Source organism: Micromesistius poutassou (assembly GCF_964030765.1).
Source record: "Micromesistius poutassou genome assembly, chromosome: 6".
Taxonomy (NCBI): Eukaryota; Metazoa; Chordata; class Actinopteri; order Gadiformes; family Gadidae; genus Micromesistius; species Micromesistius poutassou.
The window spans coordinates 1,914,172-1,936,234 of NC_140276.1; the positions used below are offsets into that span (position 1 = coordinate 1,914,172).

The 22,063-nt window shown below is 47.5% G+C and overlaps 1 protein-coding gene across 9 annotated transcripts in view; it reads right to left on the reverse strand.

Moving 5' to 3' along the window:
- Positions 1-22,063, reverse strand: part of LOC311345371 (protocadherin gamma-A11-like) — a 196,440-nt gene that overhangs the window by 9,283 nt on the left and 165,094 nt on the right. For 4 of the 9 annotated variants that reach the window (XM_084469748.1, XM_084469747.1, XM_084469746.1 and 1 more), the window contains exon 1: positions 4,645-7,340. The exons of the other annotated variants lie outside the window; for them this stretch is intronic. In XM_084469748.1, the coding sequence (XP_084325874.1) occupies positions 4,645-7,116 (2,472 nt within the window). In that variant the 5' untranslated portion in view covers positions 7,117-7,340. Of the gene's footprint in view, positions 1-4,644; positions 7,341-22,063 lie in introns of those variants that run through there. 9 annotated transcript variants of the gene reach the window in all.

Genomic DNA, 22,063 nt, shown 5'->3' on the forward strand with positions numbered 1-22,063 from the left:
TGCACACGTGCACATTTTGTTTGGGAGTTCGTGGAGTGTGAAAATGCCGCAGAGCTGCAGGTGCTCAGCGGTCCAGCAGGCCCCCTTGCAGTCAGAACCAGGCCAGGAAGGGCGTTACGACAAGAACACTGCACCAAGTAAACCAAGAGGTTGGGATTCAAACATGAGGGGGTTTCCTTCATGACAGAAGCTCCAATTGCACCCAGCAATCTAAACGTTTTGCGTTCATATTTTTCAGTGAATAGGGCAGTGCTATTCACACACACTGTTGATTGCATAACCAAAGGCGCAAGAGTGACGTCAATCACATACTTTACTGCTGACTGAGCAGTGAAATGATGGTCAGGCTGAAGGCTACCACCACACAGACTGATAAGCTCCACATCTCCAGGACTTGGCATCCTGACAGACATGGGTGGAGGTTTGGGGTGGGGGGCTTTCCAGGTTCTGCTAATTGAGCGACTGTGTCATCCCCCGGCCCCTCACAAAGACCCTCTTGTTGGCGTCGGCGGAGAGCGAGTGCCATCGCTGTTACATATCATTTTTAACAAGAGGAACTCCCCTGATTTGCAAACATTCACCGCCGTTTAATTCTCACTTTCTCTCTGTTGAATCTCCCATCCCATCCAGCTCTGGGTCGATGTATTCCTCCCTCATCCCCTGCTCTGCCTTCGTCTCTGTAGCCACTGCCCCCCCCCCCACCCCCCACCCACCCTGCTGTGCAGCGATGCAGGGAATAGACCCTTGGCCCGATGCCAGACTCTCCGGTCCGCTAATCGACACAACAAGAACACCCTGGGGAAGAGGCCAGTGGGGCGGGGTGCTGCATTATTAAAAGATCTGCTCTGCCCCAAGAACGAGAGAGAGAGCGAGAGATAGTGGGAGATGGAGAGAAGAGAGAGAGAGATATAGCGGGAGATGGGGAGAGGAGAGAGAGAGAGAGATAGTGGAAGATGGAGAGGAGGGAGAGAGAGGGAACATTCTGCTTGCCTGTTACCTTCTCAGCCATACCAGGGATACATACAGTACGACTCAATATCACAGCCAATAAAACGGATGCCTGTAGAAAGAGGGGTGTTTCAGAGGTCCTTCCAGAAACCACGAACCTTGACCCAATTCTTCCATTTCTGACGAGACTTCATGTCTAAAAATGGACTGGAATGCGGTTCTACGTACGTGGGAGTGTCTAGAGAAGACGAGACAGTAGAGCTGTGAGGGGCACCCGCAGTGACAGAGAATCCCCCCACCCACCCACACACACACATACATATGTATATGAGTATGTGTGTGTGTGTGCAGGCATATAATCTGTGTCTGCTTTAGTTTTCAGGTTAACCACTGCTTCCTACTCTACAGTGCAGTTACAGTATGCATGGCTGGACAATGCTCACACACCTGTAAGGGTGAGGGGGACATTTATAGGAACGCTGGCTCACTGTTGGATCGCTCACAGCCCGGTTAAACAGACCCACAGAGATGCACCGGTCCTGTCAGCAGTGTTTGTCTCAAAGGAGCTTTAAGCTCATGACACACATGTTCCACGTTGAAAGTCCATCGCCTGCAGATGGGGGTTCTCAACATTATGAACTGCGATGAGAGTGTAGAACTGCACTCTATACGCGTGTAACTCGCCTGTCTTCAGGTTGTCAAGCGATAATAAAAGGATTTTATAGCACGGCCCGAGGACCTGTATGAAGAGTACGCTTAAACGACAGTGTATGACGGAGGCTGTCAAGACGGGCGATGCCGATCATGGTGCACCGCGGGTAGTATGGCGTAGTATGTGTGTGTGCTGAGTGTGTTTGTGGGTGTGTGTGTGTGTACTGAGTGTGTTTGTGTGTGTGTGTGTGTGCTGAGTGTGTTTGTGGGTGTGTGTGTGTGTGTGTGTGTGTGTGTGTGTGCTGAGTGTGTTTGTCTCATCTGATATGGAGACCTCTGGTACCAGCTTGATGGCAGCGTTCAAACACAGCTGTTCCTATGGTTACGCTCTTGAGTCGAACCTCCTCGGAGGGATTCCTCGATGTTCCTCTCTTGTTTTTTGAGCTAGATATGATTAAACTGCCTGGTTGGAACTAGCCACAGCTCCTGCAATGTGGTGTCGTGTGGTTACGATTAGCCGTGGCGCTCTGTGCATGTGCGGAGGAGTACGACTTGATGCTTAATGTCCTAGAGATGTGTGTAATTTTGTTTATGCCTCTCTTTCACAACACTTCTCGTTCACACACGCCAAAATGATAATTCTCCCGTTCACTTCAGAGACATCCCGTAAATTAAATGAAACTCCAGCTTGTACTCTCTGGGCTGTTTCTTCCCATTTACACACACACACACACACACACACACACCGTTGTCTAGACTGCACCTGGCCCTCAGTCTGAAGTAAAGGAAGTCTATTATATTCTGTAGCTGCATTCAGATTTGGTGGAAACACACACAGACACAGACAAATGTATGGCAACCATTACAATAACACCCCCTCACACCTTTTTTCCCCATCTGTGGAAGTCATTGTTTTCAGAGTAAGCATCCTTCCCCCTAGGATCCGTCCCTCACTGAAGCCCAGACTCTCTGGCCCTATGGTTTTCCCCAATCGAACGCCAATACCGAGGTGATGGAAAAGCCCGGGGGCTCTATCCTTCATTATGTTCTTTTTTCTGGACTGCACAATGTCAACAACGGAAACAATTCACACAGGAAGTGGCCCCTATTTCTAGCACGTGGCCCCTATTATATGTGTCGCTTTATCATGCCTGTGAGAAATTACAAATAAATATCATTTACAAACCCCTCGGTCTCTGTGCCAATTCCGCCTTACTCCCTCGGACGTGATCTTAATCTCATAGTACACCACATTCATTCACTTGGGTTGATAAGCTTAACCTTTGACCCTTTCGTTTCATAGGGCAGCTTAAAGCCGCGAGGGAAGATGAGTGTAAATAGTAAAAGCCATCCGATGACCAGCGAGATGAAATGCTTATGATTCTGGAATTAAAGAAGCCAGGCCCAGGGCTCACTCCCCCAGTATGAGCAGGTCAGTGGAACCAACAACATAACCAGACACGGAGTCCAGAGGGCCTGCTGAAATACCACATCCCTGGAGGGGTCAGTAACTGATGCTCTGTGTGTGGGTTTATGCACATGTTAGCACACAAACACATACAAGAACTGCCTCTCTACAGACCCTTTCCTTTCTCCCCATCCCCCACTCATTCTCTCCTCTCACCTTTCTCATTTCTTTATCTCTCTCCCTCCCATATATCTCTCTACCCCCTCATCAATTGTTTTATCTCCCTCCTTTATCTCTCTTTCCCCTTCCTTTATCCCCCTCCTTATTCTCTCTCTCTCTCTCCCTTTATCTCTCTCCTCCCCCCCCTCGTTGCACACGTGTCACTCGAGTATGGGACAGATGGTACCCTCATGGGCTAAGGCCAAATCAATGGCAAAGGCTAACCCATAACACGATGAGCATGATTCCAAACAGTCACTACAGTTTTGAAATCATCAAATTGTAAAACTAGACACACCTTCTGTTGAGATGCTACTATAACAAAGCTGAATTTATTGTAATGTAATGGACCTAAGTATGAAGAAATAGAGGAAATATGTTCTGGCCCCCACCGTTTAATCATGTCTGATTAAAATCAATATTCCCTGGATGAGTTCATTGTGTGAACTCCCAGGACAATATTCAGCTATACTCAAAAACAATTACACGTGACCTCTACGCATCTTTCAACCAAACAGGCGATGTGTTGATGTTTTTCTCCAGCACAGTGCTCCTCCTATGTCAGCCGGAGAACAGAGGAGTTAATGGTTTTCTTTAAAAAAGATGGCTCCGGTTAATAAGAGGGGCATAGCATAGCGTTGGAACACAAGGAGAGCATTGAGCTCTCTGTTCTATCGTATGATGCACAATCCTGGGACCAATCAGCACACGTTCAGAAGACAACAGGAAGCGGGGAGTCAGGGAAGTGACCCCTGAATTCCTGTTTGGGGGCTACCACCTCCTCTTACCACTTAACTCTTCCCCCACACCCCAGGAACAAAACTTCCTTCCTCTCCTTCTTGTCCCCTTTTCTCTCTTTTCCTCATTCTCTCCCCCAATCTGGCTCCCTTGATCCTGCCCCCCCCCCCTTCCCTCCTCAGAGCCTATCAGCCTCTGAGGAGCCATTTTAATTTGCTGTCGTTTCCCTTCTCTGGACGTGTCCAAATCATTTCCTCTATCTGTTCCCTCTGTTACAATAGACATCTACTCCCCTTTCTCTGTGTCTCTGCCTCTCTGTTCAAGGCGGTGCTGAGCTGATGGCTCCTGTGAGTCATAAGAAGTCAGAAATAGGAACCAGATTTTCCTCCTCCAGTCAGATTTAGTATTTCATGTCTCGGTTTGCTCTGATGCTGGCCAACCTTCGTTAATGCTCTTGTTCAAAACAGGAGACTTTCAGGAGAAAAGGAGCAGAGCTGTGTGACATTATGTTACCATGAAGGTCAGTGCCTCCCCGTCACCAGATAAAACCTCACAGAACATATGTACAACCTATAAGGTTAGTATAGATGTGTCGTTAAGGGTGAACAAACAAACACTGTGGTTGTGACATTCTATAACCGAATCCGAGCGGCGAATCCCCCCCATCCCCAGACCCTCACCTCGCCGGCTGAGTTCATAAGGTGCTTCCTGCTGAGCGTCATGTTCAGCGTGTTGTTGTGACTCATCATGGGGGTTTTGACGAACACAAAGTCACTGGGGCGGGACAGGGTGGGGGGGTAGCAGGGCCTGTAGGTGCGCGTGTTTGGGTCCTGGTTGGGACCGCCCACCACCTCCATGTAGCGTATGGGCCCGTCCGAGTTGAGCTGCAGGTGCAGGTCCTTGCCGGGCCGCTGGTGGTAGCGGCTGGGCCGGTGCCGCTCCAGGCAACAGCAGCAGTCGGAATCGCCCAGCCCGGGGGCGCGGCGGCGCAGGCAGCGTATCATCAGCACCACGAAGGTGATGCAGGCCACGGCCGAGACGCACGCCAGCGAGATGATGAGGTACAGGGTGATGTCCGACATCCCCGTGCGCCGCGAGAAGGGCGTGTGGCGCGGGCCGGGCGGCGGCGGCGCGGCGGCAGCGTCCGTCTCCTCCACCGTCACCGAGACCGCCACGCTGGTGGACAGCGCGGGCTCTCCGTTGTCCTGGATGATCACCACGATGTCGTAGGACAGGCCCTTCTCCTCCTCGGCCAGCTTGCGGGCCGTGCGGAGCTCGCCCGTGTGGCTCCCGAGCCGGAACAGGCCGGCGTTGGGCCCGGGGGCGATGGCGTAGGACAGCCAGGCGTTGTGCCCGCTGTCCTGGTCCACCGCCACCAGCTTGTTGATGAGGTGGCCCGGGCTGGCGGACTGGGGCACGGCCAGCTGCAGCCCCGTGTCCTTGGGGTGGGCCGGGTGGAGCAGCACGGGCGCGTGGTCGTTGACGTCCACCACGAACACGTGCACGGTGACGTTGGCCGCGCGGGCCGGCGCCCCCATGTCCCGGGCCTGCACCTCCACCCGGAAGGCGTTGAGCAGCTCGTAGTCCAGCGAGCGCATGCTGAAGATCTGGCCCGTGTCGGGGTTGATGTAGACGTAGGAGGACGTGGGCAGGCCCTGGAACTCGCTGGGCAGGATGGAGTAGGAGACCCGCGCGTTGTCCCCCAGGTCCGGGTCCGCGGCGGAGACCTCGGCGATGGGGGCGCTGAGGGCGTTGTTCTCCGGGACGTCCACCGAGTAGGACGGCTGGGAGAAGACGGGGGCGTTGTCGTTGACGTCCGAGAGCTCCACCAGGAAGGTGGTCCTGGACGACAGAGGCGGGGAGCCCTGGTCCGTGGCTACGATGACCACGGTGTACTCCGAGACACTCTCCCGGTCCAGGATCCCGTCGGTGATGAGGCTGTAGTGCCCACCAAAGGCGGCGTTGAGCTTGAACGGAAGCCCGGGCTGAACGTTTAAAGTGACTTCGCCATTCTTACCGGAGTCCGGGTCGTGGGCGCTGATGAGGGCGATCACAGTTTGAGGTTTAGAGTCCTCTCTGATAGGAGTGGTCAGTGATGACAGCGTCACTTCCGGTATATTGTCATTCACGTCGATTATTTCCACGATGACGTTACATGACCCCTCCATGGCAGGTGAGCCAGCATCCCTCGCCTGCACTGTGATATGATACACGCTGGACACCTCGTAGTCTACATCGCCGTTAACACGAATTTCGCCGCTTTTTGAGTCCACGCTAAACAACTTGGCCGTGCGCTCGGGCGTATACTTACTAAACAAGAAAGATATTTCTCCGTTCTGTCCTGAATCTGCGTCCGTTGCGTTCAATTTGGTTACTAAAGTGCCCGGTGCTACATTCTCTAGCAGGCTGACCTTCTTTACGGCGTCGTCAAAGACGGGCGCATTGTCATTCACGTCTAGAATCTTAATGAGTAATAGCGTTGAGCCCGATCTCTCAGGCTGCCCCCCATCTACCGCTGTGAGCAACAGGCGAAAAGAGGCCTGCTTCTCTCTGTCGAGGGGTTTTTCTACGACCAGCTCAGGGAACTTACTGCCGTCGCTTTTTGTCTCCACATTCAAAATAAAGCAGTCATTTGGTGCGAGGTTATAAGTGCGTAAAGAGTTGGTTCCCACGTCGGGGTCGTGTGCGCTCTCCAGGCGGAACCTCGTGAGAGGCGCAGCCGCTTCTGAGATCTCCAGAGAGATGTTCTTGGTGGAAAACTGCGGAGCATTGTCATTCACATCCAAAATCTCCACGTCAATGCGAAATATTTCCAACGGTCCCTTGAGAAGAAGTTGAAGTTGTAACGAACACGGTAAAATTAATTCACATATTTGTTCCCTATCGATTTTTTTGTTAATGACTATCTCGCCTGTCGCCTGGTTTATCCTGAAATACTCCGCCGTGGATCCCGAAATCGTTAATTCCCTCTGAGGTATTCCTTGTGCTGTGAGACCCAGTTCTTTCGCTATGTTCCCGACCACGGAGCCCAGGCTTAGCTCTTCCGAAACGGTATAGCTGAGCTGAGCGGACGCACATGAGAGGCAGGCCACGGAAAACCAAAGCCCCAGCGCTGGCCATCCTCCGCAGCGCTTCCTCGGTCTGGATTCCATTGTGCGGCGGTCCCCGGACTGGGAACACGAGAGTTTAAAGTTCTTCTTTCACCGAAATACATCCATGGTCGCGTTCACCGACTTAGTCGTGTGATAAGTGTACATCTCCGTTTTAAAAATAACGCGATTGGAAGTTTAGATGTAATCATGATGGACTAAATAATTTAAGGAAAAGAAGAACGCAAAAACTTATGAGGCGCTCTACTTTCCCTGCCTAAACTCTGCCCTGCCCGGTCTCCTCTCCGTCTGGCTCGCCTCGTGGGCGGGGCCAGGCAGGAGAGGGCCGCCTCCCATTGGAGGACGGGGCTGAACTGGCCCCGCCGACAGTGAGAGTGTGAACTTGTTTAGTAGTTATGACAATATCCTACTCATCAACAGAGACAAGCTAAACTCTGTCCTCACACGAATACCACAATTGAAATCACACAAAACAAACGTCACGATCCCGTGAAAACATGTGGACACATGAAGTCCTACGTAGTAGAATAAAGGAAATGAGCAATCTTTGATATGTAAAGTACACCCCCCCACCCTCTCTCTGTTCCCACACACAGCGTTGCGTTTTGTATCCGCAAGGAGGCATGGTTACGAATGGATTATCCCTTTTCTCTTTCACTGTTTCGTATATGAAGTACTGGCTGATGTTTTGGATAATCCATTTGGGTTTGTATTGATGGAATACAAATGAAGCTCGAAAACTCACACTGGGCACACAAGATTCACACATGTGAATCAAGAAGGGGTACAAGTTATAAATAGGGCAAAGCACAATAATTATTTACTTTTAAGTGAACACAATGATTTTGACCACACTTTTGTAATGTTAGAATGTTAGAATTTAAATAAATCCATTGCATTACTTTTTTTTTTTGTTATCAACTAATTGTCGCCATAACTAATAAAGTATATTTCACCAGAAAAACTGAATTAATTTTTGGTTTTAAAAACATTGTTATAGAAAATGATTTGTAATAGGCTTTGTCAAATAAATACTGTGTAGTAAATGCTTTAGAACAAATTACTTTTAAATCTAAGTTTGAAATGAATATTTAGAAAATCAGTAGGTGGTATAGTGCCCTGGTTTGATGCTCACCTGCTGGCTCTCAAAGGTCCAGGTGCTGTCAGGTAAAGAGGCGTCTAAGACGTTGATCATGTCTTTAAAGTCAGTGGTGCTGCTGGGTTTAACGAAGGTGAAGTCACTGTACTCTGACGTGGGAGAGAGACAGGACCTGAAGGACTGACTCTGAGACATCATGTCTCCTCCCAGCACCTCCACGTACTTAATAGGCCCGTCAGTGTTGAGCTGGAGCTGGAGGTTTCTGTTGGGGTTCTTGTAGTCCTCACTGTCGCTCCGTCTCATGCAGCAGCTACCACTGCTTCTGCTGCTCTTAAGACACTTAACAGCTAGAATGAGGAAAGTCACCAGAGAGAGCACAGACACTGAGGCCAGGGAGAGGATCAGATACAGAGCCATTCTCCCCGTTTTCCTGTGAGAATCGTCCGTTTTGTGTCTGAGGTCCAGAATGGGCTCGTGGAGACCGTCCTCTAACAGGACGGACACGGTGACGGTGGTGGACTGAACCGGATCCCCATCGTCCTTAATCTCTATGAGCAGTCTCTGAGAGGAGTCGTCCTGCTCAGACACAGCCCGTTTAGTCCTCACCTCCCCTGTGTAGAGGTTGACAGCGAACAGAGAGGCGTCTGTGGCCTCTGCCAGTCTATAGGAGATCCAGGCGTTATGCCCCGAGTCGGCATCTACAGCTGTTACCTTGGTAACCAAGTGGCCTGCTTTGGAGGAGCGGGACGTCCTCTGTTGAGAGAGGGAGCCGTGGACAGCGGAGGAGGGGTAGATAACAGCGGGGGCGTTATCGTTCTGGTCCAGAATAAAAACATGAACGGTAGCGTTGCTGCTCAGAGACGGAGAACCGTGGTCCTTTGCCTGCACCTGAATCTGAAACACCTTCAGTTTCTCATAGTCAAAGGAGTGCATGCTGTAGATGCTGCCGTTCTCCGAGTTGATGTAGACGTAGGAGGACACAGACATGTCCTGCACTTTAGAGTCCAGGATGGAGTAGGACAGCTTGGAGTTGTCTCCTAAATCCAAGTCAGAGGCTGATACTGAATACAGTATAGAGCCTGCAATGCCATTCTCTTTAATATACACTGTATAAGAAGGCTGAGAGAATATAGGGGAGTTGTCATTCACATCAGTGATGCTTACTGGTATCGTCTTTGTACTCTTAAGAGGAGGGGAACCTTTATCAGTTGCCGTTATTTCTATGTTATAAACCGAGAAGTTCTCTCTGTCTAAATCACCACGAGTTACAAGTGCATAGTTGTTGGAAAAGGAGGGGGTGAGACTAAATGGAGAGCTCTTAGGGAGTTGTAATGAGACTTTACCGTTATCCCCTGAATCGAGGTCCCGCGCACTGATTAGAGCCACTACGGTGCCGTTTGGAGCGTTCTCCCGCACGGGGCTCGGCGGAGAATTAAGAACAATTTCCGGAGCGTTGTCGTTGACGTCAATCACGTCTACCTGCACGCGACAGTGACCCTCGTTTTCAGGGGTTCCTTTGTCTTTTGCGGTTATGTCAATGCCATATAATGCATTTGTCTCATAGTCCAAATCACCCTTTAGAATAATTTCACCCGTCAAAGAATTGATGTCAAATATATTTAAAACTGTATCTGGCGTCCGAGATCCAAAGAAAAACTCAATTTCTCCATTTAAACCTTCATCGACATCGGTGGCTTTGGGTTGAATAATAACGGTACCTTTTGGACTATTCTCAGGTAACGTTACTCTGTAGACGTTTTTTTCAAAAACGGGAACGTTATCATTTATGTCAAGAATGCTAATTGTTATTTCAGAGATTCCCGACCTGATAGGGTTTCCTCCATCTAATGCAGTTAATAATATATTATGGACGGCTTTTTGCTCTCGATCGAGAGGCTTCTCCAAAAACAGTTCTGGAACAGTCTTACCGTCCTCGATCTCTTTTAGCTTGAGAGAGAAACACTCATTTTTGCCTAAAGTGTAGGTTTTGAGTGAATTGCTTCCCACGTCAGGATCCAAAGCGCTCTCCAACTGGAGACGCGTGCCAACTGCTACGGATTCTGATATTTTCAAATACAAATGATTTGAAGGAAATATTGGTGCATTGTCATTAATATCGCGAATCTCCACCTCAATGCGATGCAGTTGTAAAGGACTTTCCAAAACAGCCTGAAGAGGTAAAACACAGCTGGCTCGTTGTCCACATAAATCCTCTCTGTCTATCCTCTCGTTCACCACCAGCTCGCCCTTCCCCGTGTCCACGCTGAAATACTGCTTACCAGCCTCCGAGGCGACGCGCAGTTTACGGTCGAAAATCTCTGATAATCCCAAACCCAGATCTTTGGCTAAATGTCCGACCACGGAGCCCTGCTTTAGTTCCTCCGGGATGGTGTAGCGAGTCTGTCCGTCTATTGTATTCCACAAGAGGAAGAAATGATGCCACCACAGAGCCTGCCATCTCCAGTCCCGGTACCTCGTTCTCTTTGTCATGTTGCGCTAAAATACGTGATATCCCATCAAGACAAATGTAATGGCCCAATTAAACATTGTCCCCGTGCCATTGTGACATACTGCACGACACACATCACAAAACATTCGTTCTTGAAAAAAGCGATCACTTAAAACCAATATTTGTATACGTCCAAGTGTATGCGCGCATCGCTCTCTGCTCCAACACCTAATTGTACCGCTATCGTGTAGGGCTGCGTGGAGGCAGGGAGTAGATCTCTTTGTACAGTTATGCCTGCTATTGGTGCACAGCATCATCCTTGCTGTCCAATAAGAGAACGGCTTAGAAGCGCTCTTAAAGCCACATAGTCAACCGCAATTGCTGAACAGGGCAAAGCTATCAATAAGACTCATGTGTGGCTCTCAATTAATATCGTTTGAACACACACACACACACACACACACACACACACACACACACACACACAGTGAGGAGGTCTGACGTTTGTGTCGCTGTCCCTAGCCTGGGTGCTGAAATGCTGGGCTTTGATAGCACAGTGCCTAACCCTTGCAAACAGTGGAGGAAAAAAAGACGAACCATTTTTAAGGAATTGCTTGCTCTGAAATATAATTAAGATGCACCTTACATAAAATGTCAAATGATAAGTACTTATCGAACATAAATATACTAGTTATTTAGTTATTTAGTTAAATGAATCACATTTTAATGTGATATAATTGTGAATTAATGTCTGAGACCTAACATAAGGATATTATGATCTCAGAAACAACGAAACACAGGTCATTATTATTTATCTCACCTGCTGGCTCTCAAAGGTCCAGGTGCTGTCAGGTAAAGAGGCGTCTAAGACGTTGATCATGTCTTTAAAGTCTGTGGTGCTGCTGGGTTTAACGAAGGTGAAGTCACTGTACTCTGACGTGGGAGAGAGACAGGACCTGAAGGACTGACTCTGAGACATCATGTCTCCTCCCAGCACCTCCACGTACTTAATAGGCCCGTCAGTGTTGAGCTGGAGCTGGAGGTTTCTGTTGGGGTTCTTGTAGTCCTCACTGTCGCTCCGTCTCATGCAGCAGCTACCACTGCTTCTGCTGCTCTTAAGACACTTAACAGCTAGAATGAGGAAAGTCACCAGAGAGAGCACAGACACTGAGGCCAGGGAGAGGATCAGATACAGAGCCATTCTCCCCGTTTTCCTGTGAGAATCGTCCGTTTTGTGTCTGAGGTCCAGAATGGGCTCGTGGAGACCGTCCTCTAACAGGACGGACACGGTGACGGTGGTGGACTGAACCGGATCCCCATCGTCTTTAATCTCTATGAGCAGTCTCTGAGAGGAGTCGTCCTGCTCAGACACAGCCCGTTTAGTCCTCACCTCCCCTGTGTAGAGGTTGACAGCGAACAGAGAGGCGTCTGTGGCCTCTGCCAGTCTATAGGAGATCCAGGCGTTATGCCCCGAGTCGGCATCTACAGCTGTTACCTTGGTAACCAAGTGGCCTGCTTTGGAGGAGCGGGACGTCCTCTGTTGAGAGAGGGAGCCGTGGACAGCGGAGGAGGGGTAGATAACAGCGGGGGCGTTATCGTTCTGGTCCAGAATAAAAACATGAACGGTAGCGTTGCTGCTCAGAGACGGAGAACCGTGGTCCTTTGCCTGCACCTGAATCTGAAACACCTTCAGTTTCTCATAGTCAAAGGAGTGCATGCTGTAGATGCTGCCGTTCTCCGAGTTGATGTAGACGTAGGAGGACACAGACACGTCCTGCACTTTAGAGTCCAGGATGGAGTAGGACAGCTTGGCGTTGTCTCCTAAATCCAAGTCAGAGGCTGATACTGAATACAGTATAGAGCCTGCAATGCCATTCTCTTTAATATACACTGTATAAGAAGGCTGAGAGAATATAGGGGAGTTGTCATTCACATCAGTGATGCGTACTGGTATCGTCTTTGTACTCTTAAGAGGAGGGGAACCTTTATCAGTCGCCGTTATTTCTATGTTATAAACCGAGAAGTTCTCTCTGTCTAAATCACCACGAGTTACAAGTGCATAGTTGTTAGAAAAGGAGGGGGTGAGACTAAATGGAGAGCTCTTAGGGAGTTGTAATGAGACTTTACCGTTATCCCCTGAATCGAGGTCCCGCGCACTGATTAGAGCCACTACGGTGCCGTTTGGAGCGTTCTCCCGCACGGGGCTCGGCGGAGAATTAAGAACAATTTCCGGAGCGTTGTCGTTGACGTCAATCACGTCTACCTGCACGCGACAGTGACCCTCGTTTTCAGGGGTTCCTTTGTCTTTTGCGGTTATGTCAATGCCATATAATGCATTTGTCTCATAGTCCAAATCACCCTTTAAAATAATTTCACCCGTCAAAGAATTAATGTCAAATATATTTAAAACTGTATCTGGCGTCCGAGATTCAAAGGCAAACTCAATTTCTCCATTTAAACCTTCATCGACATCGGTGGCTTTGGGTTGAATGATAACGGTACCTTTTGGACTATTCTCAGGTAACGTTACTCTGTAGACGTTTTTTTCAAAGACTGGTATGTTATCATTTGTGTCAAGGACGCTAATTGTTATTTCAGAGATTCCCGATCGGGCAGGGTTTCCTCCATCTAATGCAGTTAATAATATGTTATGGACGGCTTTTTGCTCTCGATCGAGAGGCTTCTCCAAAAACAGTTCTGGAACAGTCTTACCGTCCTCGATCTCTTTCAGCTTGAGAGAGAAACACTCATTTTTGCCTAAAGTGTAGGTTTTGAGTGAATTGCTTCCCACGTCAGGATCCAAAGCGCTCTGCAACAGAAGACGTGTGCCTACTGCTGCGGATTCTGGTATTTTCAAATACAAATGATTTGAAGGAAATATTGGTGCATTGTCATTAATATCACGAATCTCCACCTCGATGCGATGCAGCTGTAAAGGACTTTCCAAAACAGCCTGAAGAGGTAAAACACAGCTGGCCCGTTGTCCACATAAATCCTCTCTGTCTATCCGCTCGTTCACTACCAGCTCGCCCTTCCCCGTGTCCACGCTGAAATACTGCTTACCAGCCTCCGAGGCGACGCGCAGTTTACGGTCGAAAATCTCTGATAATCCCAAATCCAGATCTTTGGCTAAATGTCCGACCACGGAGCCCTGCTTTAGTTCCTCCGGGATAGTGTAGCGAGTCTGTCCGTCTATTGTATTCCACAAGAGGAAGAAATGATGCCACCACAGAGCCTGCCATCTCCAGTCCCGGTACCTCGTTCTCTTTGTCATGTTGCGCTAAAATACGTGATATCCCATCAAGAGAAATGTAATCGCCCAATTCAACATTGTTCCCGTGCCATTGTGACATACTGCACGACACACATCACAAAACATTCGTTCTTGACAAAAGCGATCACTTAAAACCAATATTTGTATACGTCCAAGTGTATGCGCGCATCGCTCTCTCTCCAACACCTAATTGTACCGCTAGCGTGCAGGGGCTGCGTGGAGGCAGGGAGTAGATCTCTTTGTACAGTTATGCCTGCTATTGGTGCACAGCATCATCCTTGCTGTCCAATAAGAGAACGGCTTAGAAGCGCTCTTAAAGCCACATAGTCAACCGCAATTGCTGAACAGGGCAAAGCTATCAATAAGACTCATGTGTGGCTCTCAATTAATATCGTTTGAACACACACACACACACACACACACACACACACACACACACACACACACACACACACACACACACACAGTGAGGAGGTCTGACGTTTGTGTCGCTGTCCCTAGCCTGGGTTCTGAAATGCTGGGCTTTGATAGCACAGTGCCTAACCCTTGCAAACAGTGGAGGAAAAAAAGACAAACCATTTTTAAGGAATTGCTTGCTCTGAAATATAATTAAGATGCACCTTACATAAAATGTCAAATGATAAGTACTTATCGAACATAAATATACAAGTTATTTAGTTAAATGTATGACATTTTAATTTGATATAATTTTGAATCAATTTCTGAGAGCTAACATTAGGATATTATGATCTCAGAAACACAGAAACTCAGGTCATTATTATTCATCTCACCTGCTGGCTCTCAAAGGTCCAGGTGCTGTCAGGTAAAGAGGCGTCTAAGACGTTGATCATGTCTTTAAAGTCAGTGGTGCTGCTGGGTTTAACGAAGGTGAAGTCACTGTACTCTGACGTGGGAGAGAGACAGGACCTGAAAGACTGACTCTGAGACATCATGTCTCCTCCCAGCACCTCCACGTACTTAATAGGCCCGTCAGTGTTGAGCTGGAGTTGGAGGTTTCTGTTGGGGTTCTTGTAGTCCTCACTGTCGCTCCGTCTCATGCAGCAGCTACCACTGCTTCTGCTGCTCTTAAGACACTTAACAGCTAGAATGAGGAACGTCACCAGAGAGAGCACAGACACTGAGGCCAGGGAGAGGATCAGATACAGAGCCATTCTCCCCGTTTTCCTGTGAGAATCGTCCGTTTTGTGTCTGAGGTCCAGAATGGGCTCGTGGAGACCGTCCTCTAACAGGACGGACACGGTGACGGTGGTGGACTGAACCGGATCCCCATCGTCTTTAATCTCTATGAGCAGTCTCTGAGAGGAGTCGTCCTGCTCAGACACAGCCCGTTTAGTCCTCACCTCCCCTGTGTAGAGGTTGACAGTGAACAGAGAGGCGTCTGTGGCCTCTGCCAGTCTATAGGAGATCCAGGCGTTATGCCCCGAGTCGGCATCTACAGCTGTTACCTTGGTAACCAAGTGGCCTGCTTTGGAGGAGCGGGACGTCCTCTGTTGAGAGAGGGAGCCGTGGACAGCGGAGGAGGGGTAGATAACAGCGGGGGCGTTATCGTTCTGGTCCAGAATAAAAACATGAACAGTGGCGTTGCTGCTCAGAGACGGAGAACCGTGGTCCTTTGCCTGCACCTGAATCTGAAACACCTTCAGTTTCTCATAGTCAAAGGAGTGCATGCTGTAGATGCTGCCGTTCTCCGAGTTGATGTAGACGTAGGAGGACACAGACACGTCCTGCACTTTAGAGTCCAGGATGGAGTAGGACAGCTTGGCGTTCTCTCCCACATCAGGATCAGTGGCTGAAACTGTGCCTAATACTTTACCGGGCGCACAATTCTCTTTTACATAAATGACATAAACTGGTTGTATGAATGCAGGAGCGTTATCATTTACGTCTAAGATGTCAACTAAGACTTCTTTTTCAGCTGTTAGCGGCGGTGACCCTGTATCAGAGGCTAAGATTCTAATTTTATATTGTGGATATTTTTCCCGGTCCAGTTTAGTATCGGTAACCACTGCGTAATTGTCAAGGAACGATGGTTTCAATTTAAAGGGACATTCCTTGCCTAAGCTTATATTCGTCTTACCATTTTTACCCGAATCAATATCTCTCGCGTTTATTAGAGCAATTACGGTACCTATCGGTGAGTCCTCTCTGACAGGAGTCGAGAGAGAAGTAATATGAATCTCAGGGGGGTTGTCGTTAACGTCCAAAACCTCCACCTGCACTGTGCAATGACCATCCATCGCAGGCGTTCCCCTGTCGGTCGCTCTAATGTCGAATTTATATTCTCTCGATTGTTCATAGTCCAGCCCATCACTTATCGATATCTCACCGGTCTCAGTATTTATTGTGAATATATCAAGTAGTGTTTCTAATGTGTCTTCAGCAAAAGAATAAACTATTTCACCGTTTTCCCCATCATCAGGGTCCACCGCTCTAACCTTCAAAATTATGCTTCCCTTTAACGTGTCCTCGTTGAGTTGGATTTCGTAAAGGGATTTCTCAAACTGTGGTGCATTATCATTTATGTCTAACACGTTAACAATGATATCGGATGTGCCCGTTTTCACCGGATTACCACCATCCAATGCAGTGAGGACGAGTCTATAAAGCGGTTGCTTTTCTCTGTCCAACCCTTTTTGTAAGATCAATTCTGGAACTTTGCTTCCATCTTTATTCGTTTTAATATTCAATGAAAACTGCTCGTTTTGACTAAGTTGATACGATTTTAAAGCATTTGCCCCTACATCCAGATCTACAGCACTTTTGAGTGGAAAACGCGTGCCGGTGATTGTGGACTCCGCGATATTCAAAACATGTTCTGTCTTGAGAAACACGGGTCCATTGTCATTTATATCCTGTACTTCGACCTGAACGCTGAATAACTGCAATGGATTGTCAATAATAACTTGCTGTGGTAAAACACAGCTGGTTCGCTGTCCACACAACGCCTCTCTGTCTATCCGCTCGTTCACCACCAGCTCGCCCTTCCCCGTGTCCACGCTGAAATACTGCTTACCAGCCTCCGAGGCGACGCGCAGTTTACGGTCGAAAATCTCTGATAATCCCAAACCCAGATCTTTGGCTAAATGTCCGACCACGGAGCCCTGCTTTAGTTCCTCCGGGATGGTGTAGCGAGTCTGTCCGTCTATTGTATTCCACAAGAGGAAGAAAAAATGCCACCACAGAGCCTGCCATCTCCAGTCTCGATACCTTGTTCTCTTTGTCATGCTTGATGCGCTATATTGCAGTATTTCCTGTCGATATGTTGCTCAATAACCATTCCATCCTTACATCCATTGCATGATAAAACAAAATATTCCAGGATCATCTGATGAATTGTTCAGATAAATCCTTGAGCATGTCTCATAGTGCATCTATGAGCGCCTCTCCGCTCCTCGAGCGATGAGCATTTTAACGGTGATGGTAGCAAGGCAGCGGGGGTCGGGAGTAGATCTCTTTGTACAGTTCTGCATGCTATTGGTGCAAATAAACGCTCTCTCATATCCAATCGGAACCAACCATGGTGTTTAAAGGCACAGTGCACGCGTGGAGGCCTATGCCTTCATCGTGAATAAACCCTAGGAGGCAAATGCCTGATCAAACTATCGCGCTGTAATTAAATCAATATTTTTGTGTCACCCAAAATATTTAAATATAAACGAAATTATTTCCAATCGAAGTTCTATACTGATAAAAATAATTTAAAAAAATGCATTCAGTGTTTTTATACCTTAATGGCGTAATTCATGCAGATTTATTTTATTGCAAATAATGATATTAAGGAATATTTCATCGCATTATTGGCTGTCAATAACTATCAAGTCATTGAGTACAAAGGCTGCTATTGCCACTGTGCACGGCACTGTGCGTCGCTGTCCAACCGAAAAGTGCTGAACCATTGAGGCCTAATACGACTTCATGGGTGCTGTGTAGGCCTAAATAGACACATTGCTCCAGTAAAGCTCAACGACATCGTCTCAAAAATAGATTTTGTACTGAAATTAAGTAAATGTTTAATTTGGGCCAGTAACAAGTACCACGTGACCAGAAGTGGTCGGCCTACGTATCCGTGCAAAACTGCTATGCGAAAAATAACAAGAAATAATTAAAATGTGCAGATTTCGTTATCAATAGAACGGATTCATTACGATTTGCATTCATTATAATTTATATTTCAATGATTTATTTTTTACAAAGACAAAGGAAACCCCTATGAAGAAAAAAAAATGTAGGCCCTTAACGGAAAGGTAAGGTTACCATGGATGGCCCAACGCTCAAATATGGAATAAAAAGTCACAAATGTACTGTCGCGCTCAATTTATGCTCACCTGCTGGCTCTCAAAGGTCCAGGTGCTGTCAGGTAAAGAGGCGTCTAAGACATTGATCATGTCTTTAAAGTCTGTGGTGCTGCTGGGTTTAACGAAGGTGAAGTCACTGTACTCTGACGTGGGAGAGAGACAGGACCTGAAGGACTGACTCTGAGACATCATGTCTCCTCCCAGCACCTCCACATACTTAATAGGCCCGTCAGTGTTGAGCTGGAGCTGGAGGTTTCTGTTGGGGTTCTTGTAGTCCTCACTGTCGCTCCGTCTCATGCAGCAGCTACCACTGCTTCTGCTGCTCTTAAGACACTTAACAGCTAGAATGAGGAACGTCACCAGAGAGAGCACAGACACTGAGGCCAGGGAGAGGATCAGATACAGAGCCATTCTCCCCGTTTTCCTGTGAGAATCGTCCGTTTTGTGTCTGAGGTCCAGAATGGGCTCGTGGAGACCGTCCTCTAACAGGACGGACACGGTGACGGTGGTGGACTGAACCGGATCCCCATCGTCTTTAATCTCTATGAGCAGTCTCTGAGAGGAGTCGTCCTGCTCAGACACAGCCCGTTTAGTCCTCACCTCCCCTGTGTAGAGGTTGACAGCGAACAGAGAGGCGTCTGTGGCCTCTGCCAGTCTATAGGAGATCCAGGCGTTATGCCCCGAGTCGGCATCTACAGCTGTTACCTTGGTAACCAAGTGGCCTGCTTTGGAGGAGCGGGACGTCCTCTGTTGAGAGAGGGAGCCGTGGACAGCGGAGGAGGGGTAGATAACAGCGGGGGCGTTATCGTTCTGGTCCAGAATAAAAACATGAACAGTGGCGTTGCTGCTCAGAGACGGAGAACCGTGGTCCTTTGCCTGCACCTGAATCTGAAACACCTTCAGTTTCTCATAGTCAAAGGAGTGCATGCTGTAGATGCTGCCGTTCTCCGAGTTGATGTAGACGTAGGAGGACACAGACACGTCCTGCACTTTAGAGTCCAGGATGGAGTAGGACAGCTTGGAGTTGTCCCCGTAATCTAGATCTGTTGCTGATACAGAGTACAATATTGAGCCTGGTTTCCCATTTTCGTTTACATAAATACTGTACAACTTTTCAGTAAATACAGGAGCATTGTCATTCACGTCGGTGATACTGACTGGTATAATTTTCGTGTTAGTTAGAGGTGGAGAGCCTGAATCGGTGGCTGTTAATTCAATATCATATACTACGAAGCGCTCTCGGTCTAAAAGCCCGTTGGTCACCATTGCGTAATTGTTAGTAAACGAGGGCTTCAGGTTAAAAGGAGAACCCTTCGGAAGGTTTAACGTCACTCGGCCGTTATCGCCCGAGTCCCGGTCTCGGACACTTATCAAGGCCACTACTGTGCCGTTCGGTGCGTCCTCACGCACAGCCTGTGGATCCGAGGTGAGTATGATTTCTGGCGCGTTGTCATTAACATCTCCCACGTCAATTTGTACTCGACAGTGACCTTCCATTTCAGGAATGCCTTTATCTTTGGCGACGATGTCTATTCGATATGAAGTCACGTTTTCATAGTCGAGTTGCCGCCTCAGACTGATTTCCCCCGTCACGGGATCAATGTCAAAGGTGGACAGCACTGAATCCTGCGTGCGCGCTCCAAATGAGAATACCACCTCTCCGTTTAGCCCCTCGTCTGCGTCCGTCGCTTTTGGCGTTAAAACGACAGTTCCGATTACATTGCTTTCACTTAGGGAAACTTTATATAACGATTTTTCAAAAACAGGGAGGTTATCATTGTTATCCAAAACAATAACTGTAATTTGTGACGTCCCGGATTTGACTGGATTGCCCCCATCTACTGCTATTAACTGTAATCTATGGGTATCCTTTTTCTCTCGATCCAACGGCTTCTCCAAAACCAATTCTGGAATTTTCTTACCGTCCTCAATTTCTTTAACTTTTAAACTGAAACATTCGTCTTTGCTGAGTGTATATGATCTCAGTGTATTACTACCGACGTCGGGGTCCTCTGCGCTTTCTAACGGAAAACGAATCCCTATCACCGTTGATTCTGCGATTTTTAATATTATTTCTTTCGTCAAAAAACTCGGAGAATTGTCATTGATGTCTCTGATTTCCACCTCTATCCGATGCAACTGTAATGGATTCTCTACTACAACCTGAAGAGGTAAAAGACAGTTGGCGCTTTGTCCACACAACGCCTCTCTGTCTATCCTCTCGTTCACCACCAGCTCGCCCTTCCCCGTGTCCACGCTGAAATACTGCTTACCAGCCTCCGAGGCGACGCGCAGTTTACGGTCGAAAATCTCTGATAATCCCAAACCCAGATCTTTGGCTAAATGTCCGACCACGGAGCCCTGCTTTAGTTCCTCCGGGATGGTGTAGCGAGTCTGTCCGTCTATTGTATTCCACAAGAGGAAGAAATGATGCCACCACAGAGCCTGCCATCTCCAGTCTCGATACCTCGTTCTCTTTGTCATGCTTGATGCGCTATATTGCAGTATTTCCTGTCGACTTGCTCAATAACCATTCCATCCTTACATCCATTGCATGATAAAACAAAATATTCCAGGATAATCTGATGAATTCTTCAGATAAATCCTTGAGCATGTCTCATAGTGCATCTATGAGCACCTCTCCGCTCCTCGAGCGATGAACATTTTGAATGGTATAGCAAGGCAGCGGGGGTCGGGAGTAGATCTCTTTGTACAGTTCTGCATGCTATTGGTTCAAATAAACTCTCTCTCACATCCAATCGGAACCATCCATTGCGTTTAAAGGCACAGTGCGCGCGTGGAGGCCTATGCCTTCATCGTGAATAAACCCAATAGGAGGCAAAGGCCTGCTCATCAAACTATCGCACTGTAATTAAATCAATATTTTTGTGCGACCCAAAATTTTGAAATAAAGACGAAATTATTTTCAATCGAAGTTCTAAACGGACAAAACTCTTTCCCCCACCAAAAAAAGAAAAAAGAAAAAAAGTTTTACATATAATACCTATTTTTTTAATGGCGTAATTCATGCAGATTTTTTTAAAATTACAATTATGATATTAAGGAATACTGTTTTACAATTTCATCGCGTTATTGGCTATCAATAACTATCAAGTCATTGAGTACAAAGGCTGCTCTTGCCACTGTGCAGGACACTGTCTCTGTCCAACAGAAAAGTGCTGAACCACCACCACCACCCATGAACCACGAATTCATGGGTGCTGTGTAGGCCTATTGCTGGAGTAAAGTCCAGCGACATCGTCTAAATAAATAGCTTCTATACTTAAGTGAAGAAAATGATAAATTAGGGCCTGGAACAAGTATCACGTGACCAACAGTGATAGGCCTACGTATCCGTGCAAAGCTGATATGCGAAAAACAACAAGAAATAATTGAAATGTGCAGATTTCGTTATCTAATAGATTCATTACTATTTGCATTCATTATAATTTATATTTAAATAATTGCTTTTGTAACAGTATAATAAAACAAATGTTGGTTTATAGTGAACTTCCCCAAATTTTTGACCTGTAACATGGTACATTATTTATTTAGTTCCACTTGTCAATTATTGTTGGTTCCGATGGGGCGCTAATTGGGGTCGCACACGCCCAGACTTCCTCTCGTTGGAAGTTTGGAAAGGGGGTAAGTTGGATTTATGAGTCCTACATCATAAAGGTTTTGTTATAGCCGTTGTCTCATTGTTTTCATGACACATACAGTATATATTTTTCATGGTGTATGAATGTTTACTATGGGTTCCGCTGTTCGCGGAGGTATTTAAGTAGGAGCTAACGGGCTAATTATGCTGTCGTAGGGATGTCAGCGTTATCTCCAACTACCCGCGTGTG